The 27,193-nt window shown below is 47.6% G+C and overlaps 1 protein-coding gene across 2 annotated transcripts in view; it reads right to left on the reverse strand.

Annotated features, from left to right (window-relative positions):
- Nucleotides 1-3,658: 3,658 nt before the first annotated feature.
- LOC146869337 (E3 ubiquitin-protein ligase TRIM39-like) overlaps nucleotides 3,659-27,193 on the reverse strand; it is an 89,158-nt gene continuing 65,623 nt past the window's right edge. The window contains exons 5-7 of one of the 2 annotated variants that reach the window (XM_085650879.1): nucleotides 25,289-25,338; nucleotides 24,693-24,770; nucleotides 3,659-4,744 (exon numbers count right to left, since the gene is read on the reverse strand). In XM_085650879.1, the coding sequence (XP_085507005.1) occupies nucleotides 4,233-4,744; nucleotides 24,693-24,770; nucleotides 25,289-25,338 (640 nt within the window). In that variant the 3' untranslated portion in view covers nucleotides 3,659-4,232. The remainder of the gene's footprint in view (nucleotides 4,745-24,692; nucleotides 24,771-25,288; nucleotides 25,339-27,193) is intronic. The other variant, XM_085650931.1, reaches the window with a different exon arrangement.

Raw genomic sequence — 27,193 nt, forward strand, 5'->3', positions numbered from 1 at the left:
CTCATGCTGAAGTAGCACAGAAGATTAAGATACCTGCTGCAAAGAACATGTCCTTGTGTGTTCAGAGGTTTTCAAGCAACAATAAAAATGTAAAGGTAACATTGGCAATTAAGGTTCCTGCAGGACGGAAATGGAAGTTTTATCTAGAGGCTGTTTCCACTGATGCTAAAGGATTCAGATGCCTACTGCAAAGAACATGTCCTTGTGTGTTCAGAGGTTGTTAGGCAACAATAAAAATGTAAAGGTAACCTCGGCAATTAATGTTTTTGTGGGAGAGAGATCAGAAGTTTTATCTAGTTGCGGTTTACACTCATGCTAAAGTAGTGCAGAGGATTAAGGTGCTTGCTGCAAAGAACATGTCCTTGTGTGTCTGTAAGTTCATAGGCATACAAATATAACTGTAACTTTGGTGATTAATGTTCCTGCAGGAGACAGATCGGAGTTTTATCCAGTGGCTGTTTCCACTCAAGCTAAAGTTTCGCAGAGGATTAAGATGCCAGCTGCACAGAACATGTCCTTGTGTGTTCATACGTTTTCAGGCGACAATAAAAATGTAAGGCAACTTTGCCGATTAAAGTTCCTGTTGGAGAGAGATGGGAGTTCTATCTAGAGCCTGTTTCCACTCATGCTGAAGTAGCGCAGAGGATTAAAATGACTGCTGCAAAGAACTTGTCCTTGTGTGTTCAGAGGTTTTCAGGCAACAATAAAAAAGTAAAGATAACTTTGGCGAATAAAGTTCCTGCGGGAAAGAGATGGAAGCTTTATCTAGTGGCTGTTTCCACTCATGCTGAAGTAGCTCAGGGGATTAAGATACCTGCTGCAAAGAACATGCTCTTGTGTGTTCATAGTTTTCAGGCGACAATAAAAATGTAAAGGGAACTTTGGCGATTAATGTTCCTGCTGGAGAGAGATGGAAGTTTTATGTAGATGCTATTTACATTCATGCTAAAGTAGTGCAGAGGATTAAGATGCCTGCTGCAAAGAACAAGGCCATTGTGTGTTCAGACGTTTTCAGGCAACAATAACAATGTAACAGTAACTTTGTCGATTAATGTTCCTGCAGGAGACAGATCGGAGTTTTATCCAGTGGCTGTTTCCACTCAAGCTAAAGTTTCACAGAGTATTAAGATGCCAGCTGCAAAGAAAATTTCCTTGTGTGTTCATACTTTTTCAGGCAACAATAAAAATGTAAAGGGATCTTTGGCGATTAATGTTCCTCCTGGAGAGAGATGGGAGTTTAATTTAGTTGGTCTTTTCAGTGATGCTAAAGTAGCGCAGAGGATTAAGATACATGTCTGCTGCAAAGAACATGTCCTTGTGTGTTCAGAGGTTTTCAGGCGACAATAAAAATGTAAAGTTAACCTTGGCAAATAATGTGTCTGCGGGAGAGAGATCAGAGTTTTTTCTAGCGGCTGTTTCCACTCAGGTTAAAGTAGCGCAGAGGATTAAGGTGCTTGCTGCAAAGAACATGTCCTTGTGTGTCTGTAAATTTATAGGCAACAATAAAAATGTAACGGTATCTTTGGTGATTAATGTTCCTACACGAGACAGATCGGAGTTTTATCTAGAGCCTGTTTCCACTCATGCTGAAGTAGCGCAGAAGATTAAAATGCCTGCTGCAAAGACCTTGTCCTTGTGTGTTCAGAGGTTTTCAGGCAACAGTAAAAATGTCGAGGTAACCTCGGCAAATAATGTTTTTGTGGGAGAGAGATCAGAAGTTTTATTTAGTGGCCGTTTCCACTCATGCTAAAGTAGCGTAGAGGATTAAGATGCCTGCTGCAAAGAACATGCTCTTGTGTGTTCAGAGGTTTTCAGGCAACAGTAAAAATGTAAAGGTTACTTTGGCGAATAAAGTTCCTGCGGGAAAGAGAGGGAAGTGTTATCTAGTGGCTGTTTCCACTCAAGCTAAAGTTTCGCAGAGGATTAACATGCCAGCTGCAAAGAACATTTCCTTGTGTGTTCAGAGGTTTTCAGGCGACAGTAAAAATGTAAAGCTAAACTTGGCAAATAATGTGTCTGCGGGAGAGAGATCAGTTTTTCTAGCGGCTGTTTCCACTCATGCTAAAATAGTGCAGGGGATTAAGATGCCTGCTGCATAGAACATGTCCTTGTGTGTTCATACGTTTTCAGGCGACAATAAAAATGTAAAAGTAACTTTGGCGAATAAAGTTCCTGCGGGAAAGAGATGGAAGTATTTTCTAGCGGCTGTTTCCGCTCATCCTAAAGTAGTGCAGAGGATTAAGGTGCCTGCTGCAAAGAAAATGTCCTTGCATGTCTGTAAGTTTTTAGGGAACAATAAAAATGTAACGGTAACTTTGGCGATTAATGTTCCTACAGGAGACAGATCGGAGTTTTATCCAGTGGCTGTTTCCACTCAAGCTAAAGTTTCGCAGAGGATTAAGATGCCAGCTGCAATGAACATTTCCTTATGTGTGCAGAGGTTTTCAGGCGACAATAAAAATGTAAAGTTAACCTTGGCAAATGTGTCTGCGGGTAAGAGATGGAAGTTTTATCTTGTGGCCGTTTCCACTCATGCTGAAGTAGTTCAGAGGATTAAGATACCTGCTGCAAAGAACATGCTCTTGTGTGTTCATACGTTTTCAGGCGACAGTAAAAATGTAAAGGTAACTTTGGCGAATAAAGTTCCTGCGGGAAAGAGATGGAACTATTATCTAGTGGCTGTTTCCACTTATGCTGAAGTAGCGCAGAGGATTAAGATTCCTGCTGCAAAGAACATGTGTTTGTGTGTTCATACGTTTTCAGGCAACAATAAAAATGTAACGGTAACTTTGGGAATTAATGTTGCTGCAGGAGACAGATCGGAGTTTTTTCTAGCTGCTGTTTCCACTCATGCTAAAGTAGTGCAGAGGATTAAGATGCCTGCTGCAAAGAACATGTCCTTGTGTGTTCATCCGTTTTCAGGCGACAATAAAAATGTAAAGGTAACTTTGGCGATTAATGTTCCTGCTGGAGAGAGATGGAAGTTTTATCTAGTCGCTGTTTCCACTCATGCTGAAGTAGTGCAGAGGATTAAGATGCCTGCTGCAAAGAACATGTCCTTGTGTGTTCAGACGTTTTCAGGCAACAATAAAAATGTAACATAACTTTGGCGATTAATGTTCCTGCTGGAGAGAGATGGGAGTTTAATTTAGTGTCTGTTTCCAGTGATGCTAAAGTAGCGCAGTGGATTAACATACATGTTTGCTGCAAAGAACATGTCCTTGTGTGTTCAGAGGTTTTTAGGCGACAACAAAAATGTAAATGTAACTTTGGCGATTAAGGTTCCTGCGAGAGTGAGAAGGAAGTTGTAGCTAGTGGCTGTATCCTTGAAGGAGCATGTGGGGATGTGTGGAGTCTACAGCAGAACTAGATTTCACTTTACAAAAAAGTGTTGGAAGAGTTTATCTGGTAATGCGGAGGGGGCGTTTGTGAGGCAAACGGTGGGTGAGTCTAGAGTCTTTTTTTCGGGGGTAGAATTTGGTGCATTTATTGTACTTTATGGGGAATAGTAAATTTCAGACATTTAAAAAAAAAAAGTTGCTAGATCATTGCAATGAGTGACTGTGTGTTCTGGGAAATTGCCGCCAATCGATGCGGTTAGAGATTTAACAATTTGGAAACACAAACAGCAAAGTAAGAGTTAACAACAGGCCGGTAGTTTCGTTGTTTTCAATCGATATTTTACTATTATAAACATGTTAGATTGGTCCATGGAGCCATGCATATTACATTTACCCTTATTGCCTTTTCAATAGTTTGTAGACAAGCATTATTGATCTAATTACAATTGGGGATTTTTGTTGTAAAGATGCATATGCCACCCACATGCACCCCAGCACACTACCCACATGCATCCCACCAACACACACTTTATAACAACACAGCACACCATGCCACTGCCCCACGTCACTGCACTAGACAACAAGTTTGCAGTACACTGCTCTGCAACATACCTAAACACTTACAAGCTCCTAAAGCCGAGACCTGTTGGCTATGCCAATGCTTGTTTAATTCTGCAGAGACTTTATCATATGTTACATGCGGTTTGGTGCATAATTCACATGACAAACATTGTCTGCCCTTGTTTTAAAAATGAACAAGGAAAAGAGATACATAGTTTCACGTGAGGCTTCTGATTGTCATGGAAACAGGTCAGAGGGTCCTTGTGAAGAAGGTTCTTTGGAATGTTGGTGTTTGAACTGTAGATGACAGTTGGGGGGGTGGAGGGGGGCTCACACCAGCCTCAGCTTCGTTCCTTGATAGAGACCAAAGATGGGGAAGAGCCTCTGTGTGAAGGGCGCCCGCGGGAAGGAGTAGAGAAGCTCCATGGAGTCAGCATTGTACAGGGACAGCCGCCCCCCCTCGTAGTCCAGATACACCCCCAGCTTCAGGGGCTTCTCACGAGGGGACAGAGGGGTCGCAGGGGAGGTGAGAGCCTTGTACTGACCCTCCCACCCCTTCACACCCCAGACTCCCCCCTCAGGTGAGCATGTGAAGTCTCCCTTCCTGTCCACAGACTCTGCTGCGACCCCCACCTCCCACGCTCCCCCCTCCTGCAGCAGCTGCACCTCCCAGTAATGTCTGCCGGAGGTGAACCCCTCACTCCCCAGCACACAGAAGTAGTGGGTGAATCTCTTGGGGGTGTCCGACAGGGTCGGTGCGGTGTCCGTCCGTCTCACACGTCTCCCCCCCTCAGACAGGAGGAGCTCAGGATGAGCCGTGTCAGGATCCAGAGTCACCATCACTGCAGAGAAGAGATTCACAATTAGAGATTTAATGACACAAAGAAAGGCTGTAATTACTGCTTCTGTTTTACATATGAATAATGTACACCACACCTGGAAGGAGCATGCGGCGCTAGAGAGCGCGGCACTAGGCTGCTGACTACACTAAAGCGCGCTGCACTAGACTGCTCACTACACTAAAGCACGCAGCACTAGACTGCTCACTACACTAAAGCACACAGCACTAGACTGCTCACTACACTAAAGCGAGCGGCACTAGACTGCTCACTACACTAAAGCGTGCGGCACTAGACTGATCACTACACTAAAGCGTGGGGCAATAGAGTGCTCACTACACTAAAGCGTGCGGCACTGGACTGCTCACTACACTAAAGCGTGCGGCACTAGACTGATTTACACAGTGAGAGAGTTACTAGAAGTTATATAGTACTAGTCAGTACACTGCATTAGATGGAACAGAGTGAGAGAGCTACTTCAAGGCATTCTGTACTGATCAATACTCTATATTAGATGGTACACAGTATGAGAGCTACTAGAAGGTATACAGTACTAGTCAGCACTCTATAATAGATAGTACAGAGTAACAGAGCTGCAACAAGGAAAACAGTACTAGTCAGTACACTGCATGAGACGGCACAGAGTAAGAGAGGTACTAAAAGTGTACTGTACTAGTCAATACACTGAATTAGATGGTATGGAGTGAAAGAGCTACTCCAAGGTGTACAGTACTAGTCAGTACACTGCATTACCTGTCACAGAGTGACGAGGTACTGGAACGTATACTGTACTAGTCAGTACACTGTATAATATTGCACAGACAAAGAGAGCAACTAGAAGTTATATAGCACTAGTCAGTACACTGAGTTGGATTGCACAGAGTAACAGATCAACTAGAAGTGTACCGTACTAGTCAGTACACTGTATTAGATGGCACAGAGTGACAGAGCTACTACGAGGTAAACAGTACTAGTCAGTACACTGCATTACCTGTCAGAGTGACAGAGGTACTAGAAGTGTACCGTAGTAATCCATTAGATGGTACTCTATATTAGATAGTACAGAGTAAGAGAGCTACTAGAAGGTATAATGTAGTAGTCAGTATTGAATATGCTACTTACCAGTATGCATCTGTTCTTGGCATGTAGGGCTGCTGACATTCATATCTGTGCATAGATCGCCGCCTAGTGTTGGGTCCGGATGATTGCACATTGTTGTCCTGGAAGAGTCTTCGAAGTATCCTGGGATAGGTGACTCCTCCCCTGGACCACAGTGCGCATGGGCATCCTCTCCATCCTTAGATTGTTTTTCGCCATTGTGGCAGTGATGGAGTAGATACAGTAAGTGATGACCATGCTATACAGTAATTCTGAGTGCTGCAGCCGCTACAGGCGCCGGGGAGGAGGGAGGGCGATATGAATGTCAGCAGCCCTACATGCCAAGAACAGATGCATACTGGTAAGTAGCATATTCAGTTCGAGGCATGTGGGCTGCTGAATTCATATCTGTGCATAGATTATACAGCAGTACCTCTTATTAGCGGTGGCTGCCCGTGCCAGCTGCAGCAGTCTGAAAAAGAGTTTTGAGAACAGTCTGTCCTACAGCTGCCTGCTGTTTTGAGTGTACATCTACACAGTAGTGTTTGGTAAATGTATGTATAGTGGACCATGTGGCTGCTCTACATATTTCCTGTAAAGGAATGTTTCCTAGGAAAGCCATGGATGCCCCTAACTTTCGTGTTGAGTGGGCTCTTGGGGGAATCGTTAATGTGCGTTTAGCTTTTTGATAGCAAATTTGAATACATTTAACGATCCATCTGGCTATACCTGCTTTGGAAATGGCGTGGCCCTTGTGTTGTGGAGAAAAGGCAACGAAAAGTTGTTTTGTTTTCCTAAAGTCCTTAGTTCTGTCTATATAGTACATGAGGGCCCTCTTTACATCTAGTGTATGGAGCATTCTCTCTGCGACATTCTGTGGATTTTGAAAGAAAACAGGCAGTTCGATAGTTTGATTAATGTGGAACTGCGATATGACTTTGGGCATGAATTTGGGGTTGGTACGTAGTACAACCCTGTTTGCGTGAACCTGTATAAATGGCTCTTGAATGGTTAGTGCCTGGAGTTCACTAACTCTTCTTAACGAAGTGATTGCTACTAGGAAAGCTACTTTCCAGGTGAGGAACTGAATCTCACATGAATGGAGAGGTTCAAAGGGTGGACCCATTAATCTGGTGAGGACCAAATTGAGGATCCACACTGGTGCCGGTGGGTGTCTTGGGGGAATTACTCGTTTGAGTCCCTCCAAGAAGGCTTTGATCGCAGGCACTCTGAATAAAGAGAGGTGCTGCCTGTTTTGGAGATAGGCCGCTATGGCGGTTAAATGGATACGTATTGAGTTGTACGCCAGATTGCATCGGTATAGGTGTAAGAGGTAACAGATGATATTTTGAATGGATGCGTCCAGCGGGTTAATGTCATTGTTGTTGCAGTAAATGACAAACCTCTTCCATTTAGGTGGCAGGTTTAGGTAGCCAAACTCTAAGACTTCAGGAGCCAGATTGCCAGGTTCAGCTGTTGCGGATCTGGGTGCTGAATCTCGCCATGGTTCTGCGTTAAAAGTGCGGGTTTGATCCGCAGCCTTGGATGCGGCACCACGGAAAGTTCTAGAAAGGTGCTGTACCATGGTTGGCGCGCCCATGTGGGAGCAACTAGGATGAGTGTCAGTGAGTGCTGTCGCAGTTTGCGTGCCACTAGAGGTATTAGTGGCGCTGGGGGAAAAGCGTACGCAAATCTGCCGGACCAGTTCATCCATATCGCATTGCCCTGCGACTGTGGGTGTGGGAACCTGGCGGCAAAGCTTTGGCATTTTGCGTTTTCGTTTGTGGCGAATAGGTCTATCTCTGGATGACCCCACTGTTGGAAGTACGGTTGGAGTACTGACGGGTGTAGCTCCCACTCGTGCATCTGGTGGCTGTGTCTGCTGAGCAGATCCGCCATCTGGTTGTCCTTGCCGGGGAGGTGTTCCGCCATGAGGAATATGTTCCTCTGAATGGCCCACTTCCACATGCTCTGAGCCAGTTGAGACAACTGTGGAGAGTGTGTTCCTCCCTGCTTCTGTATGTAGTACATGGCAGTCATGTTGTCCGTCCGGATCAATACGACTTTGTTGCACAAGTGTACTTTGAATGCCTTCATGGCTAGGAAGATTGCCATCAGTTCCAGAACGTTGATGTGCATCTTCTTTTGTTGCGTTGTCCATAGTCCCTGCACTGTGTAAGTGAGTACATGAGCTCCCCAACCCTGGAGAGAGGCGTCCGCTGTCAGTATTATTTGTGGAACAGGCTCTTGGAACGGTCGGCCCTTGCAAAGGTTTTGTGGAGTCCACCAATGCAGAGAGTTGTATGCCCGACCGCTCACCAACACTAGGGGGCAGATTTATGAGCCCCTTGCGCCACTTTTGCGTCACTTTTAACATGGGAAAAGTGACGCAAAAGTGGCGCAAGGGGCTCATAAATCTGCCCCTAGGTCTTTTAATTGCCCGTGAGCCTGATTCCATTGACGTGCCAAGCACTCCTGAAGCGGGCGCATATGTAGTCTCGCGTGCGGGACTATGAAAATGCAGGAGGCCATCATGCCTATCAACTGCATGAACACTCGCGCAGGAAGGGAGTGTTGAGGTTGGAACTTTGAGATCAGCAGTTGCATGCTGTTGATCCTCACTAAATTTGGCTGAGCTGTGGCTGCCAGAGTGTTTATGGTCGCGCCCAGGTACTGTCGTACGTGTGCGGGTTGGAGATGTGATTTTGGGTAATTTAGTGAGAATCCCAGACTGTGAAGAAGGTGAATGGTGAGGGAAATGTGGCTGGCACATTGCTGGGCTGACTTTGCCTGAACAAGCCAGTCGTCCAGGTAAGGGAAGACATGAATCTGTTGTCTTCGTAGATGTGCCGCCACTGTTGCTAGGCACTTGGTAAAGAGCCTGGGTGCTGTCGTTACTCCGAAGGGGAGAACTTTGAACTGATAGTGATGCCCCTGGATAGTGAACCTGAGATATTTCCTGTGTGAAGGGTGTATGGGTATGTGGAAATACGCATCTTTTAGGTCCAGTGTGGCTAGGAAGTCTCCCTGACTGAGTAGCGGGAGAACCTGCTGTAGGGTGAGCATATGGAAATGCTCTGAGAGAATGTAGCGGTTGAGGGGTCTCAGGTCTAGTATAGGTCTGAGCGACCCGTCCTTTTTTGGGATTAAGAAGTACAGAGAGTACACCCCTGTCCCCTGCTGGTTGACGGGCACGACCTCTATTGCACCTTTTTGCAGCATACTTAGCACTTCCTGCTGCAATAATGCCAAGTGCTCTACGGACATAGGACAGTGCTTTGGCGGTATGTTGGGTGGAGTGGACGTTAATTCGAGACAGTAACCGTGCTGGATAATGTCCCTGACCCACCTGTCTGTGGTGATGGCTTTCCACGCTGACAGGAACCGTTGGAGTCTCCCCCCGACAGGTGTTATGTGGTCGGGGGGCAGGGAGAGGGCGTCACTGTTTGTTTTTGGGGGAGGACCTGGTGTTGCCGTAACCACGTCCTCTGCCCTTGGTACTGGAGCCACGATATCCACCTCTGTTGGTTTTGTCATAGGTACTTTGTGTGCCTCCTTTAGTGTATTGCTGTTGTGACCCCTGACCTCTAGCTGCTCCTCTATTCCCGGGGCGACGAAAGGAGCCACTACGAAACTGCTGCGTCTGCAGAGCCCCCATTAATTTCGCAGTGTCAGTGTCTTTTTTAATTTTCTCGAGGGTAGTGTCAACTTCAGGCCCAAATAAATAGTCTGGGTTGACCGGTTGATTTAGGATATTGTTCTGAATCTCCGGCTTGAAGCCTGAGATTCTCAACCATGCATGCCGTCTTAACATGACGCTTGTGTTGATCGCCCTCGCTGCAGTGTCGGCTGCATCCTGTCCGCATTTGATGGACGCATTGGTAAGGAGTTGTCCCTCTCTGATAAGGAGCTCCGCTGCCTCTTTGTATTCATCTGGCAAATGTTGTAGCAGTGATTCTAGTGTGTCGTAGTGGGACCTATCATAACGGGCCAGGAGTGCCTGTGTGTTGGCAATGCGCCAGATGTTTGCTGCTTGCGCTGCAATCCGTTTGCCTGATGTCTCCAGCACTTTGGACTCCTTGTCTGGGGGAGGAGCATCACCCGTTTGTGAGTGGGCTCTTTTGCGAGCATTAGCAACCACCATGGAGTCCAAAGGTAACTGACCCCTAATGTACATAGGGTCTCCGGGTGAAGGCTTGTATTTTTTTTCAATCCTGGGGTTTAGCACCAGCGCCCTGGTTGTTTCTTTAAAAATGTCTTTTGCAGGCTTGAGAACTCCTTTTAACATGGGCAGAGTTTTGACAGTTCTTTCGGAAGAGGCGAAAGTGTCCACCAAGAAGTCTTCTTCGACAGTGTCAGAATGGAGTTCTACTCCATGATTGACAGCAGCCCGTTCTATGAGGGCATTAAAGGCAGCAGTGTCCTCTGTGGGAGATGTCTTTATGTTATAAAGCTGCGTGTCATGGGTATCTGGTGCGATACCCTGGTCTGTGGGGTCGTCCCATGCCTGATCTGGGTCTTGCAGGTGATCATCAGGATCGATATCCCCAGAGTAGGTGGTATCAACCCCTACATAGTCCTCTACTGCGTCTGCCTCTGAAGGCGTAGGAGAAAAGGACGGTGGATCCTGATGGAAGGGCTGAAAGTGTTCATGAAGCACTGACTCTGACCCTGCTGGTAATTTGTGTTTGAGAAGAATTTTATAGGAGTCCAATCCCTTCTCTGGTGTGATCTTCCGCTTGCCGAGAATCAACCTACCAGTGTTGGCGTCGATAAATCGTGGCTGTGAAGGCTCGAGATCTGTTTGTCCTGTGGATGGGGACTGTGTTCGGCGGACATGTGTCCGAATCTCGAACAGTTTCGGCGCCGTGGGCGGCGGCAACCCAAACGTGATGTTGCTCGGCGCCGAGGGTGTCTTCGAAGCCTTGTGCGTGTCGGGACCCGACGTAGAGTGGAGGGCTGCCTGTTCTCTGATGCGTTGCAACGATGCCGAGACCTGTTGCACGGTGAACGCAGATGGCTCTTTGGAGCCGGTCGGCACTTTGGAGGTAGGCGTCGAAGCGGCCCCCGACGTTTTTGCAGTCATGGGGTCATCGATCCGAAGGGAGGTATCGACGCTTGTTGGAGTCGATGACTTGGCAGGCGCCACCATTTTAGACGTCGACGCAGACTTGGTGGTCGGGCCGATGTCTTCGGTGCCAGAGGGCGAGGTGCCTTGTGGGGACCGAGGGCCTTTTTCTTTGCCTCTGCACCCGTATCCGCTGCGGTGAGCTCGGCAACGAAATCCCTTTTTGCGTGGTCGGAGCCGATGACCTTTGCCGGCGTCGAAGGAGTGGAGGGCTTCGAGGCCTTCGAGCCGATCACAACCAGTTTCACTTTCGTTTTCGATGGAACTGGTGCGATGGATGGTTTCGGTTTCACTGAATGGAATCCAGTCGTCTTCAATAATAATGGCTCTTGCAAAATGTTCGAGGCCGGGCCTGAAGGCGGGGCCGAAGAACCGTGAGATTGATCTCGGGTTAGGCCCGAAGGCGATCCCTCGACCGGAGCCTTATGACGACTTATTTGTTCGGCCTCCGTAGCGACGGGTGGGCCTAGCTCCTCACTGGAGCTATCTTCCTCGGCCCCAAAGGCCTCATCGTAGTCTCCTACCTCTTCGACGATTTCTTCTCTCTGAAAGATCACCTCATCGTCGTCTTCCGATCGGGAATCGTGTTCGGAAGCGGGGCTGGAGTCTACGTCTTCCACGCTCTCAGCGTCCTCGTCTTCGGTGCTAAAGATGTTAGTCGGGGCAGGCGCCGATTGCTGCGCCTCCAATCTCGCTGCCCGTCGATTCCGGAGAGTCTTCTTCGAGCGGAATCGGGCACAGGCCATACATTTCGACTCATCGTGATCCGGTGAGAGATATTTGTTGCATACCGGGTGGACGTCGATGTGTGGGTATTTCGTGTGGCATAAAGGACACCTTTTGAATGGAGTCCTCGATTCCATCGTCGATAGAAGTTTGATGTTCGGACCAAGCGGATCAGAAAAGCTGTAAGAAGGTGCTAAAGCACTAAAGAAACTAGTCGACACCGAACGGGAACAGTACCGACGATAACTAAAGGCCTTTTGGCCTTAAACTGAATTTTCCTAACTTGAGCTAAGATAAGCACATCTGAACCCAATGGCGGAAAAAAACAATCTAAGGATGGAGAGGATGCCCATGCGCACTATGGTCCAGGGGAGGAGTCACCTATCTCGTGATACTTCGAAGACTCTTCCAGGACAACAATGTGCAATCATCCGGACCCAACACTAGGCGGCGATCTATGCACAGATATGAATTCAGCAGCCCACATGCCTCGAACACTGCATTAGATGGCACAGAGTGACAGAGCTACTCCAAGGGATACAGTACTAGTCAGTACGCTACATTAGATAGTCCATAGTGCAGAGCAAGAGAGCTACTAGGAGGTACACTGTAGTAGTCCCCACACTGTATTAGATGGTACAGTGCGACAGAGCTACCAGAAGGTGTACTGTACTGGTCAGTACACTGAATTGTATGTTACAAAGAAACAGAGCCACTCCAAGGCATACTACACTAGTTAGTACACGGCAGTAGATGGAACAAAGTAACAGAGCTACTCCAAGGTATACTGTACTACTCAGTACACTGCAATAAATAGTACACAGTAACAAAGTCAGTCTAAGGCATACTGTACAGGTCAGTACCCTACATTAGATGGTACACAGTACCAGAGCTACTTTAAGTTATACAGTACTAGTGAGTACACTGCATTAGATGACACAGAATGACAGAACTACTCCAAGGTATATTGCACTTGTCAGTACACTGCATTGGCTGGTGCAGAGTAGGAGAGCTACTAGAAGGTATAAAGTACTAGTCAATACACTACATTAGTTTGTACAGAGTGACAGAGCTACTAGAAGGTATACTGTACTAGTCAGTACACTGTTTTAGATGGCACAGAGTGACAGAGCTACTTCAAGGCATTCTGTACTAATCAATACTCTATATTAGATGGTACACAGTATGAGAGCTACTAGAAGGTATACAGTACTACTCAGTACACTGCATTAGATGGTACCGAGTGACAGAGCTACTACAAGGTAAACAGTACTAGGCATTACACTGCACTGGGTGGTACAGAGTAAGAGAGCTACTAGAAGGAATACTGTACTAGTCAGTATACTGCACTAGATGGTACAGAGTGGCATAGCTGCCAGAAGGTGTACTATACTAGTAAGTACACTGTATTGGATGTTACCGAGTTACAGGGCCACTCCAATTCATACTGTACTTGCCAGTACACAGAATTAGATAGTACAAAGTAACAGAGTCACTCCAAGGCATACTGTACTGATCAATCAATCAGGGGAGCTGTAAGCACACTGAGGGTCTCAAGGCGCTGGGGGGGGTGGGGGGGGGCAAAGAGGGGGTGAGCAGCTCCGTTCAGTTGAAGAGCCCGGTTTTAACTGTCTTCCTTGAAGCTGTTCAGGTTGGGGCACATTTGATGTCGATCGGGAGCTCGTTCAAGGTCTTGGCCACAATATTGGAGAATGCTCTTCTACGTCTTCTGGCTCTGTGGATGCGCAGGGTTTCGGCGAGGTCGGCGGTTTCTCTAGGGTAGGTGGAAGGAAATTCTCTTGTTGAGGTATTGGGGTCCGATGTTGTGAAGGCATTTGTAGGCATGGATGAGTATCTTGAAAGTAACTCTCTTCTCAACGGGGAGCCAATAGAGGTTCCGCAGATGTTAGGTGATGTGTTCATGTCGAAGGATACCGAGGACGAGTCTGGCTGCGGTGTTCTGTATGGTCTGGAGCTTGCAGAGCAGAGACTTGTTGATCCCGGCGTAGAGGGTGTTTCCGTAGTCCAGTCTGCTGGTTATGAGTGCGTGGGTGACGGCCTTTCTTGATTCGGGGGGGATCCATTTGAAGGTTTTTCGGAGGATGCGGAGGGTGTTGAAGCAGCAGGAGGCGACGGCGTTGACCTGACGGTTAATGGAGAGGGAGGAGTCTAGTATGATGCCGAAGTTTTGGGCGTGGTCCGTGGGAGTGGGAGGGCTGCTGAGGGTGGTGAGCCACCAGGTGTTGTCCCATGCAGAGGGGGAGGGTCCGAGGACGAGGACCTCTGTCTTCTCCGAGTTGAGCTTTAGGCAGCTGCTGCTCATCCAGGATGCGACGTCCTTCATTGCTTCCTGGAAGTTGAGTCTTGCGGTAAAGGGGTCCTTGGTGAGGGAGAGGATGAGCTAGGTTTCATTGGCGTAGGATACTATGCTGAGTCCGTGCTGTCTGACGATGGCGGTGAGGGGGGCCATGTAGATGTTGAAGAGCGTGGGGCTGAGCGATGATCCTTGGGGTACTCCGCAGTTGATTTCCGTGGGTTCGGCGAGGAAGGGTGGCAGTCTGATTCTTTGGGTTATGCCGGTGAGGAACGAGCAGGTCCAGTCGAGGGCGGTTCCTTGTATGCCGGCGCCATGGAGTCTGGCGGTGATTGTGAGACGGTGTCGAACGCTGCCGAGAGGTGGAGTAGGATCAGGACTGTGGAGTGTCCTTGGTCGAGGAGGGTGTGGGTGTCGCCTGTGGTGGCGAGTAGAGAGGTCTCGGTGCTGTGGAATCCGGACTGAGAGGGGTTGAGGATGGAGTTTTCTCCAATGAATCTCGTTAGTTGTACATTGACGGTCTTCTCGTGACTTTGGCCGCGAAGGGGAGGAGGGAGATAGGTTGGTAGCTCTTGAGGTCCGTGGGGTCTGCGGAGGGCTTTTTGAGCAGGGGTCTGACTTCTGTGCATTTCCAGTCGTCGGGGAAGATGCCGGTCTTGAAGGTGGCGTTGATGGTGCGTCGTAGTTCTGGAGCGATGGTGATGGCGGCTCTGTGGTAGATGTGTGGCACGCTGGGGTTCAGGGGGGGGCCCTGAGTGGATGTCTTTCATGGTCGAAGTGGTGTCTTCGATGGTTACTGGGGTCCAGGAGGAGATGGTAGGCTGGCTGGCGTTGCTGGTCAGTACTCTATATTAGATACTACAGAGGAGGGTGTGGATGTAGTCTGTGGCGGTGAGTAGAGCGGTCTCGGTGCTGTGGTTGCTGTGGAATCCAGATTTGGAGGTGTCAAAGATGGAGAATTGTGCATTGACGGTCTTCTTGGTTTATACTAGAAGGTATAAAGTAAGGGCTGCTTCCTACGAAGACGACGCAATGCAGGATCGGAGCGCCGACGTTTTATTGGAATGAAGGAGGCAAGATGAAGTCTGAGTGAGGCCACCACTCACCTCTCTCCTCTCGCTGGATATTTCTCCATGCCGTGAAACTGGATTATGTGCTGGGGCTATTGTCTGACCGGAGATCTCTATGGGCCTATTCCGGCAGAACAACAAGGCAGGCACTGGACACGCTTGTGCTGGGGAAGAACGGGCACCTGCTTTGGCCGCTGGGAGGCTCTAACGCGGATGCTGCTGACAGGCTGGATACAGCAACGCTCCACTGGCTGGAACGCAGACCGCAGAGTTAGCGGTGATGGCTGCTCGCGGAAAAGGGGAACCACGGACGGCTGCCCCTGCTACCACCTCCATACAATCACGCTGTAAACAGAAAGATGCCAAATTGGAGGGCAGGAAGGAAGACCCTTGTGCTGGTGCGGAGGACAGGAACAGCAGTAAAAGGAAAAAATAGAGTCTCCAGTAAAGACAATTCCCCGACGCTTACAGGCGTTCGGAGAGGTAGGGAGGTCGCAACCTTCCATCTCGAACATGTTTCTACCCCTAGACATGAGCGAAAAGGAAAAGGCTGGGCAGGAAAGACAGCAAAATCAAGGAAATGGTGATGGTAATGGGGAACTGTGTAACTTTGTGAACAGCCCTACACATACTGCAAAACCCGGTATACAAGGGGCGGAAAATGAGAATCCCCTAGCTAAAAGTGCGACCCCTTGGCTGGCAAACTGTGATAATACTATTCTGGAGTGTTACAGCAAACAAATGATGGACGGAATGCTGATAATGCAGACATTCTCCCCCAGTCAAAAGATCTGGGTTAAATCCATCGTTCTTTTGCCCACTACGCCACCCCAGTTTGGACCCAGCCATATGCAAATCAGTCTTGACCCTGTGCCTCATGGGAACAGTCCAGACCGAACTGCCAGGCCAGGACCTCCCTGGACCAGAAACAAGCATCCTGGGACCGGGTTCAGGGTATGTCACCCTTCTTCAGACAGGCTACCTTGAAACCAGTGGCACAGTGAGCAAGGGACCCATGTCTGGGCATACCCATCCCACTTAGGGCGAAAAGTACAGAGTGATAGAGCTATTAGAAGGTATACTGTACTAATCAGTGCACTGCATTAGATTGTGCAGAGTAATAGATGTACTAGAAGGTATACAGTACTAGTCGTACACTGCATTTGATGGTGTAGGGTGATAGAGCTATTCTAAGGTATACTGTACTAGACGGTACACTGCCCTAGATGGCACAGAGTAACAGAGCTACTCCCAGGTATACATTACTACTCAGTACCCTGCATTAGATGGTACGGAGTGGCAGAGCTACTACATAGTATACTATACTAGTCAGTACACTGTATTAGTTGGAATAGAGTGACCGCACTAGTAAAGTTCAGAGTAACTGACAGCTACTCTAAGGTATACTGCAGCAGTCAGTACACTGTTTTAGAGGATACAGAATGACAGAGCTATTAGAGTGTGTACTGTACAAATCAGTTCACTGCATTAGGTGGAACAGAGTGACAGAGCTGCTTGGAGGTATACTGTCCTAATCAGTACTCGGCATTAGATGTTACGGAGTTTCAGAGCTACTCGAAAGTCTACTGTACTAGTCAGTACACTATATTAGATGGTACAGAGTGGTAGAGCTACCCCAAGGTATAATGTACTAGTCAGTACACTGCATTAGATGGTACAATGTAAATTAGCTACTAGAATGTATACTGTACAAGTGAGCACACAGTATCAGATGGTACAGAATGACAGAGCTACTAGAAGGTATACTGTACTAGTTTAGAGACCCAGGTAGACACCGTCCTTTAGAGATGCTTCGATTGGTTGGCATTAGTAGAATTAGTGAGTGTAGATACAGCTATTATTCCAGGTGTAAGTCCGCAGCAGGTAAACTCATGCACAGATACCACTCTGCACATCTTGCTGTGTCTTTTATATTCCCACAGACATTTGCAGAGACTGCCTTTGGCTTTAGCTGTCCACAGATGCCGCCTCCCTATTCCTACTAGACCTCAGCCAGGATATGGGGGTAACAGCTAAGGTTCTGATCAGAAGTGCTGTGGACGAGACACATTTGGTTGTGACGTGAATGCCGGAAAGCCGAGGTGCATCTCTTGGGAAGTCCAATCTCAGTCCATGTTCCCAGGGGCCCTGTCTAGCCTTAGGAATGTCTGAGTGGGAATAAACATTTCTACCTCAGGTCAGTGCAGCTGGAGAGAGGATCATTTTAATCTGATTAACTTCCAGCAGGGGCCGGTCCCAGGCCTGAGCTAAGCTCTAGTGATGTCAAGACTACAGTGTTGTGTGGGAGGGTTTTCACTTTTCCCAATAATTTTTTTTTTAATCCCAGTATTTAGGGAAATAAACCACCGCACATCATTTGTGGGTTAGCAAGTTACAGTGGGAACAAAGCAAGATTTACAATGTGGGTGTCCGATTATTTACAGACATATTCGAGACCCAGGTATCCTGTAGAAACACTACAGGGGCTGAGCCAGAATATCTTACTAAACTCCACTGCCCTATCAGAAGCCACAGCCCAAAGATTCCTAATTACAGTTCTGGAACAGATAGAGGTTCCGGGGAGGCGGGTGGGCGTGTGATATTCTGCAGCTCTACATGCCAAGAACAGACGCATACTGCTAAGTAGCATTTTCCGTTCGAGGTATATGAGCTGCAGAATTCATACGTTTGCATAGACTGTATAGCAGTGCTCTCGCCTAGCGGTGGTCACCTGTATCTGTTGCAGTGGTCTGAAAAAGTGCTTTAAGAACGCCTGGCCTACAGAAGCCTGTTGTTTTGCCTGCACGTCTACACAATAGTGTTTGGTGAAGGTGTGTGGCGTAGACCATGTTGCTGCTTTGCAGATGTCATCTAAGGGGATGTTCCCTAAGAATGCCATGGAAGCCCCTAGTTTGCGTGTTGAGTGCGCTCTAGGGTGATGGTAATGTGTGTTTTGCCTTCTGGTGCATATTTGGACGCATTTGACTATCCACCTGGCAATTTCAGCTTTGGAGATGGGGTTTCCTTTATGAGGTGGAGAGAAAGCTACAAACAGTTGGTTTGTGCTTCTAAAGGGTTTAGTTCTGTCAATGTAATAAAGTACAGCTCTTTTGACATCAAGTGTGTGAAGAGCTCTCTCTGCTAGGGAATCTGTGTTTGGGAAGAACACAGGTAACTCTACAGATTGATTAAGATGGAAAGCAGAGATTACTTTGGGATGACATTTTGGATTTGTTCTAAGAACCACCTTGTTACGATGTATTTGTAAGAATGGTTCTTGTATGGTTAAAGCCTGGATCTCACTTACTCTCATGAGAGAGAATGGAATGATTGAAATGATTTTAATGCTAGAAATATTGCCAGTAATTCTAGGTGATTGATGTGGAGCACTTTTTGTTGAGGGGTCCACCTGCCCTGAATTGTGTGGTTTAGGAGATGGGCTCCCCAGCCGGTGAGTGATGCGTCTGCTGTTAGCACTATCTGTGGAACTGGATCTAGGAACGGCCGCCCTCTGGAAAAGGTTTTGTGTGTTCCACCACTGCAGAGAGCGATGTGTGCGGCTGTCCACCAACACCAGATCTGAAAGCTGACCGTGAGCCTGGTTCCATTGACGTGCTAAGCATTCCTGTAAAGGGCGCATCTGAAGTCTTGCATGAGGTACTATGAAAATGCAAGAGGCCATCACTCCTATGAGCTGCATAAACACTTGAGCTGGTAGGGAGTGTTGGGGTTGAAACTTTGTGATGAGGGTTTGCATACTAGCTATCCAGGCTGGGTTGGGGTATGCCAGAGCTTTAGAAGTGTCTATTGTGGCCCCTAGATACTGATATAAGTAGGAGGGCTGGAGATGTGACTTGGTGAGGTTTATTGTGAACCCCAAGTCGTGGAGCAGCTGAATTGTTTTGTAAGTGTGGTGAACACACTGGCTGTGTGACTTGGCTTTCATTAGCCAGTCGTCCAGGTATGGAAACACATGAATCTGCTGTCTTCGTAAATGTGTGACTACTACGGCAAGACACGTTGTGAAGACCCTGGGTGCTGTGGTCACTCCGAATGGGAGAACCTTGAACTGATAGTGTTGGCCGTCCACTGTAAACCTTGGATATGTCCTGTGAGCGGGGTGTATGAGAATATGGAAGTAGGCGTCCTTGAGATCTAAAGTGGCAAGGAGGTCGCCTTGTTGCAGCAGTGGAAGGACTTGTTGAAGAGTGATCATGTGGAAGTGATATGACTGTATGTAGAGATTGAGAGGTCTGAGGTCCAGTATTGGTCTGAGAGTACCGTCCTTTTTGGGGACTAGAAAGTACAGGGAGTAAACCCCTGTCCCTTGATGCTGTAGGGGAACTGGTTCTATTGCATGGTTTTGAAGCAGTGAGAGAACTTCCTGTTTGAGGAGCGTTAGATGTTCCGTGGACATTGGATGCTGGCGGTATGTTGGGGGGAGTTGCAGTAAGTTCCAGGCAGGAACCATACTGGATAATTTGTTTTACCCACCTGTCTGTGGTGATGGAGTTCCAGACAGGTAGGAACTGTGAGAGTCTCCCTCCGACCGGAGTGGAATGGTCTGGAGGGAGTGTAGGGAAGTCATTGTTTGGTAGTGGGGGAGGCGCGAGTGTTGTTACCTAGGCCTCTGCCTTTGTTGTTATTTCCCCTGTACCCACCTCTGAAATATCCCTTGTTGGGGGAAGTTTGTGTGGGGCTTTTGTAGGAGGAGGAAGCAGTGTCTGCGCTGATGTTTTTGGATGCGCCCCCGTAAAAGGAGCGACAAAAGGAGCCTCGTGTGGATGGAGACTGTAAGGATCCCATAGATTTTGCTGCGTCTGTGTCTTTCTTCATTTTTTCTAAAGCTGTGTCTATAGCTGGACCGAACAGGTGTTCTTGGTCGAATGCTGGTTTAAGATAGTAGTTTGCACTTCTTGTTTAAAACCAGAAATGCGCAACCATGCATGTCTGCGTAGTAAGACACTGGTGTAAGACACTGGTGTTGACAGATCTAGATGCGGTGTCTGCTGCATTGAGGGCACATTAAATGGATGCATTTGTAATTAACTTGCCCTCCTGGACCAGATCATTGGCTTTGGCCTTGTATTGGTCAGGCAAATGCTGAATTAGGTCCTCAAGCTCATCGTAGTGAGCCCTATCATACCTGGCAAGCAGTGCGTGTGCATTAGCTATCCTCCAGTGATTGGCTGCTTGGGAGGCAACTTGTTTGCCTGAAACATCTAGCAGTTTAGACTCTTTGTCTGGAGATGGAGCATCACCGGAGGATTGAGAATTGGCACGTTTCCTTGCATTGGACACTACCAAAGAATCTAAAGGGAGTTGTCCTTTAATGTAGGTGGGATCATTGGGGGTAAGTTTATATTTTTTGTCAATGCGAGGATTGAGAATTCTGGTCCTGACAGGGTCTTTGAAGACGCCTGGAGCGTGTTTAATGACACCTTAGAGCATGGGCAATATTTATATTGTCTTTTGTGACCGGGCAAAAGTATCTACCAGGATGTCTTCCTCCATGGGGTCTGAATGCATTTGTACGCCATGATATTGGGCAGCCCTATCAATAAGCTGTCTAAACCCTATGTTGTCATCGGGGAGGTGGCCGTGTTGGATATGCATCTGGGTCAGGAAGGTCTGGCGGATCTGCAGGATCATTGTAATCTGTCCATGTGTTCTGTGGTATAGCAGTGTCATCATCAGGGTCATATAAAGGGTCATTATGTCCACACCCTTCCCCTATGTCATCATCATCCTGTGGTGGTGGAGAGACTCTAGGAAAGTGTATAAGAGACTTTGTAGGAGACAAAGGCTTAGTAGGAAAAACAGGAGAAGAGGGTCTTAGGAGTGAAGTGGCAAAGTCTCTTTTCTTCACAGGCACCTCAGGAGTGTGTGAGGTATTCAATGTCCTCTTCTTTGTTGGGATACTGACAATATGGCCTGTTTTAGGGTCCACATGCAACGTCTTTTGTTTCAGATCGCTAGGATCTGGTTGAAACAGTTCTTCCTGGTTTGTGTCTCCTTTCGGGGCCGATTTTTTCATTTCCGAACGTGGTGTTGATTTCTGCTCTGGAGCCTTATAAGGGTTTTTTTGCTCGATGTCGAGTTGGAAATCTTTTTCGGATCTGAAGGTTTTCGGGGTTTGTTCAGATCCAAGGCTTTTTGGTCTTTCGGCGCTGAAGAGCTCGATGCCGAGGCCTTTTTGGAGGTAACAGGAGTAGGATGTATTCCCGATTTTGGCACCAACAGTGTTTTTGGGCACGATATGCGGCTTGCTCGGTCCCGAGCAGCCGGAAGGCTTTTCGTTTGTCTTCGGAGCCGGGCCTGGAGGCGGGGCTTCTGAAGTTTTCTTTGGGTAGCGACTAAGACCGCCATGCAAAGTTTTGACCAGAGCCTTCTTTTTTTCGTGTGGGCTAGGTGCAGGGGCAGTTGTACTCACTCCTTGACCTGGAGTGATGTGGTCATCAGAGTCATCAGCTTAAGGTACGATGTCGAGCTCTTCCAAATACTCTGCCTCTGGAACATTGGGGCCTTTATCGAAGATGTTTTCTTGCACCGGTGCAGCCTATTCCACCATAACGTGTCGTCAAGCCCGGTGATCACGGATAGTCTTTTTGGATCGAAAGGAGGCGCAGGCTTGGCAAACTTTTTCCTTGTATTCTGGCTAGAGACAAAGGTTGCAGACCTTGTGGTGGTCGCTGTGTGGAAATTTAGCTCCAAACTGGGGACATTTCTTGAATGGAGTCCTTTCCATTAGCCGTATGCACGAATGGCGCCGATAGGCCCATCAGCCCACGTCGACGACCGGAATTGAGTATTTTTGAGTTAGCGCGTCGAAGAGCACGTGAACGAAAACAATACCATCGAGTTGTGATGGTTTGCGCATCGAAAAGGTTTGGAAAACACGGTATCGAACCGGAACGCCGAAGTTACATCCGAACCCGATGGCGGAAAAAAACAATCTGAGGATGGAGTCGATGCCAATGCGCACTATCATCCAAGGGAGGAGTCACCTATCTCTACAAAGACTTCTTCCAAGACAACAACAAACTGCAATCATCCGAGCCCAATACCAGATGGCGATCTTTGCAAAAGTATGAATTCTGCAGCTCATATGCCTCGAACATTTAAGTTTCTGCCCAACTTGTATTCCAAGTGACACAGTATTACCACATGCAGGATTACCACATGCAGTATTTCCACATGCAGTAATACCACATACAATATAACCGCATGCAGTATAGCCACATGCAGGATTACCACATGCAGTATTGCCACATGCAGTATTACCACATGCAGTATTACCACATGCAGTATTAACACATGCAGTATAGCCACATCCAACATAACCACGTGCAGTATTACCACATGCAGGATTACCACATACAGTATAGCCATGTGCAGTATAACCACATGCAGTATAGCCACATCCAACATAACCACATACAGTATTACCACATGCAGGATTTCCTCATGCAGTATAAACACATCCAATATTACCGCATGCAATATAACCACATACAGTATTACCGCATGCAGTATAGCTATGTGCAGCATAACCACATGCAGTATTACCACATGCAGCATTACCACATACAGGATTACCACACACAGTATTACCACATGCAGTATAGCCATGTGCAGCATAACCACATACAGTATTACCACATGCAGTAGTACCACATACAAGATTACCACATGCAGTGTTACCACATGCAGTATAGCCATGTGCAGCATAACCCCATGCAGTATTACCACATACAGTATTATCACATGCAGTATAGCCATGTGCAGCATAACCACATGCAGCATAACCACATGCAGGATTACCACATGCAGGATTAACACATGCAGGATCACCACATGCAGGAATACCACATGCAGCATAACCACATGCAGGATTACCACATGCGGTATTACCACATGCGGTTCCACTCAACCAGATATTACTGGGGACACATTCCACTTTAGCAGAAATTACAGAAATTGTAGCAGGAACATGACAAATAGTATTCAGGAATTATCTGCAGAAATAAAAGTGCATTAGTACTCTACTGTTGTCTTGTATTGTGTGTGTGCGTGCGTGCATGGCATGAGAGCATATGTGCGTGATGCGATGGGTCTAACTGCGAGTGCATGGTGTGAGTGTAGACTGTGAGGGAAGATCTTATAAACTGTGTGTGTGTGCAATAGGTCAGTGTAGCTGCATGCGCTAGGCCAGTGTAGGTGCATACGCTAGGTCAGTGTAGGTGTATGTGCTAGGCCAGTGTAGATGCATGCGCTAGACCAGTGTAGATGCTTGTGCTAGGTCAGTGTAGGATCACAAGCGAGGTTAGAGTAGGTTCATGAGCTAGGTCAGTGTAGATGCATGCTCTAGGTCAGTGTAGGTGCATGCTCTAGGTCAGTGTAGGTGCATGCGCTAGGTCAGTGTAGGTGCATACACTAGGTCAGTGTAGATGCATGCTCTAGGTCAGTGTAGGTTCATGCTCTAGGTCAGTGTATGTGCATGCGCTAGGTCAGTGTAGGTGCATGCGCTAGGTCAGTGTAGGTGCACGCACTAGATTAATGTAGATGCATGCACTAGGTTAATGTAGATGCATGCACTAGGTCAGTGTAGATGCATGTGCTAGGTCAGTGTAGGTGCATGTGCTAGGTCAGTGTAGGTGCATGCTCTAGGTCAGTGTAGGTGCATGCTCTAGGTCAGTGTAGGTACATGCTCTAGGTCAGTGTAGGTGCATGCACTAGGTCAGTGTAGGTGCATACACTAGGTCAGTGTAGGTGCATACACTAGGTCAGTGTAGGTGCATGCTCTAGGTCAGTGTAGGTGCATGCGCTAGGTCAGTGTAGGTGCATGCTCTAGGTCAGTGTAGGTGCATGCTCTAGGTCAGTGTAGGTGCATGCACTAGGTCAGTGTAGATGCATGTGCTAGGTCAGTGTAGGTGCATGCACTAGGTTAATGTAGATGCATGCACTAGGTCAGTGTAGATGCATGTGCTAGGTCAGTGTAGGTGCATGCTCTAGGTCAGTGTAGGTGCATGCTCTAGGTCAGTGTAGGTACATGCTCTAGGTCAGTGTAGGTGCATGCACTAGGTCAGTGTAGGTTCATACACTAGGTCAGTGTAGGTGCATACACTAGGTCAGTGTAGGTGCTTGCTCTAGGTCAGTGTAGGTGCATGCGCTAGGTCAGTGTAGGTGCATGCACTAGGTCAGTGTAGGTGCATGCTCTAGGTCAGTGTAGGTGCATGCGCTAGGTCAGTGTAGGTGCATGCACTAGGTCAGTGTAGGTGCATGTGCTAGGTCAGTGTAGGTGCATGCTCTAGGTCAGTGTAGGTGCATGCGTTAGGTCAGTGTAGTTGCATGAGCCAGGTCTGAGTAGATGTATGCGTTAGGTCAGTTTAGATGCATGCGTTGGGTCCGTGTCGATGCATGCTCTTGGTCCCTGTTGGTGCTAAAACTCTGGCAAATAGAATGTGTTATGTGGTAAATACCAAATTCTGAGGTAATTTTCCATTCAATAGTCCCAGAATACTGCAGTAACTGAGTTGCTCGCAGTTGTCAAGCCTAGCAGTATTTTTAATGTGAGGTGTGAAATTACTGCATCTGAATTTCTGATAAACTTAGCAGGAAAGTCCAAGGGGAAGAATGATTTAAACAAAGGAAATGCAGCAGCACGTATACAGAATGGAGATAAGTAGAAATCTAGAAAGATCTGGAAAAGACAAAGTTTAGAGACACAAATCAAGTAACTGTACCCTGACGTGAGTGCACGTTACCACTAAATGCCACACAACTACCATACCACACCACATCATACCACACCATACCATATCGCCATCCCATTCAATCCATTACCACCATACCAAACCATCCCATACCACTATACCATATTATACCATGGTCTCACCCTATAGTACACTACACCATACCATCATAACATTCCATACCATACCAGTCCACACCATCCCATCTGATCCCATCCCACCATAATATCCCATAGCATACCATACCATTCCGTAGCACACCACACCACACCATAGCATATCACACCACACCACACCGCACCATACCATAGTATACCACACCACACCATACCACACCACACCATAGTCCACCATACCATCCTACACCACACCATACCGTAGCACACCACACCATATCATACCATATCATTTTCATGAACAATAGCATACAGAGCTAATCATCGCAATGATATTTACCTTTATAACTCTTCACCACCTCTGGGCTCTGAATCTTCACATTATTACACCTGTAATAACAAACATCATCTTTGTATTATAGAGCAATGACAGATACAGGACCAAAGCATGAACATCACATAGGACCTGTAGTTGAAATAAGATTCAGTATATGGAGCAGCGCCTGCGGACTAGAGCTCAGTGTGAGTTACTGTTCATACACAACAGTCAAAGCTCTAACGATATCCAAAAGTACCTTTAACATCTTATGACAGGTGTGTTTTAAGGCAGATGGCTCAGTGAGACAAGTGCGCTTCATGTGATGCCACTGAATGCCACAGCGTGGGTCTTGTAGGAGCGGCCGTTAGCTGAGTGAGAGGGGGGCAGAGACAGGTTACATCTGCTCCTGGTGGATCTTGTGTATATACTTAATAAATACCTTCTTACCTGAGGTCCATGTGAATTCCCGACAGCACCCACAACACAACACTACAACACCCAATCCCAGCCGGTCTAAACCTTGTCACCATCCTCTACACCTAAAGATGTTGGGTAGCTTTAGTGGGATATATACGAACGATTTGAACCCAGACCGCTTAGTAATGAAAAACTGGTTGCAAAACAAAAACTCCCACGTCGTACGGAACAGCAGATTTTAGGACATAGGGAAAGGATCACAGAGGGAGAGATAAGGGAACAGGTTAGAAGGCTCAGTAAAGGGAAAGCAGCAGCAGGTCGAGGCGGGATCACAGAGCGAGAGATAAGGGAACAGGTTAGGAGGCTTAGTAAGGGAAAGCAACAGGAAGCCCAGACGGGATCACAGAGGGAGAGATAAGGGAACAGGTTAGGAGGCTCAGTAAAGGGAAAGCAGCAGCAGGTCGAGGCGGGATCACAGAGGGAGAGATAAGGAAACAGGTTAGGAGGCTCAGTAAAGGGAAAGCAGCAGGCCCAGGCGGGATCACAGAGGGAGAGATAAGGGAACAGGTTAGGAGGCTCAGTAAAGGGAAAGCAGCAGGCCCAGGCGGGATCACAGAGGGAGAGATAAGGGAACGGGTGAGGAGGCTCAGTAAAGGGAAAGCAGCAGGCTCAGGCGGGATCACAGAGGGAGAGATAAGAGAACGGGTTAGGAGGCTCAGTAAAGGGAAAGCAGCAGGCCCAGACGGGATTACAGAGGGAGAGATAAGAGAAGGGGTTAGGAGGCTCAGTAAAGGGAAAGAAGCAGGCCCAGATGGGATCACAGAGGGAGAGATAAGGAAACAGGTTAGGAGGCTCAGTAAAGGGAAAGCAGCGGGCCCAGACGGGATCCCATCTGAACACTATAAAAATTGATAAAATCTTTGGTCTCTTTCTGGGTATCTTATTTTAATGAGATCTCTCTGGAAGGCTGTTAAATTCCACCTTCCTAATATGAGGCAACTGTAGTTATGATCCTTCCGCCGGGTAAAGATGCTAGGTTAGCAGAGTCCTATAGACCTATATCTTAGTTGAACTGTGGTCAGCAGCTTTATATGGGCAGCCGGGGGAGCCAGGATCTCATGAGAGAAGGTCTAGAAGGGGACTGAAGCAAGGGAGGGTCGGCAGCTTTATATGGGCATCCAGGGGAGCCAGGATCTCATGAGAGAAGCTCCGGAGGAAACAGAAGCAAGAGGGGGTCGGCAGCTTTATATGGGCATCCAGGGGAGCCAGGAGATTATGGAAGAAGCTCCGGAAGAGACTGGAGCAAGGGAGGGTGCGAAGCTTTATATGGTATCCAGGAGAGCCAGAATCTCATGAAAGAAGCCCCGGAGGAGACTGAAGCAAGGGAGGGTCTGCAGCTTCATATGGGCATCAAGGGGAGCCAGAATCTCATGAAAGAAGCCCCGGAGGAGACTGAAGCAAGGGAGGGTTGACAGCTTCATATGGGTATCCAGGGGAGCCAGGATCTCA

The sequence above is a fragment of the Triturus cristatus genome, chromosome 1_1 (assembly GCF_964204655.1).
Source record: "Triturus cristatus chromosome 1_1, aTriCri1.1, whole genome shotgun sequence".
Lineage (NCBI taxonomy): Eukaryota > Metazoa > Chordata > Amphibia > Caudata > Salamandridae > Triturus > Triturus cristatus.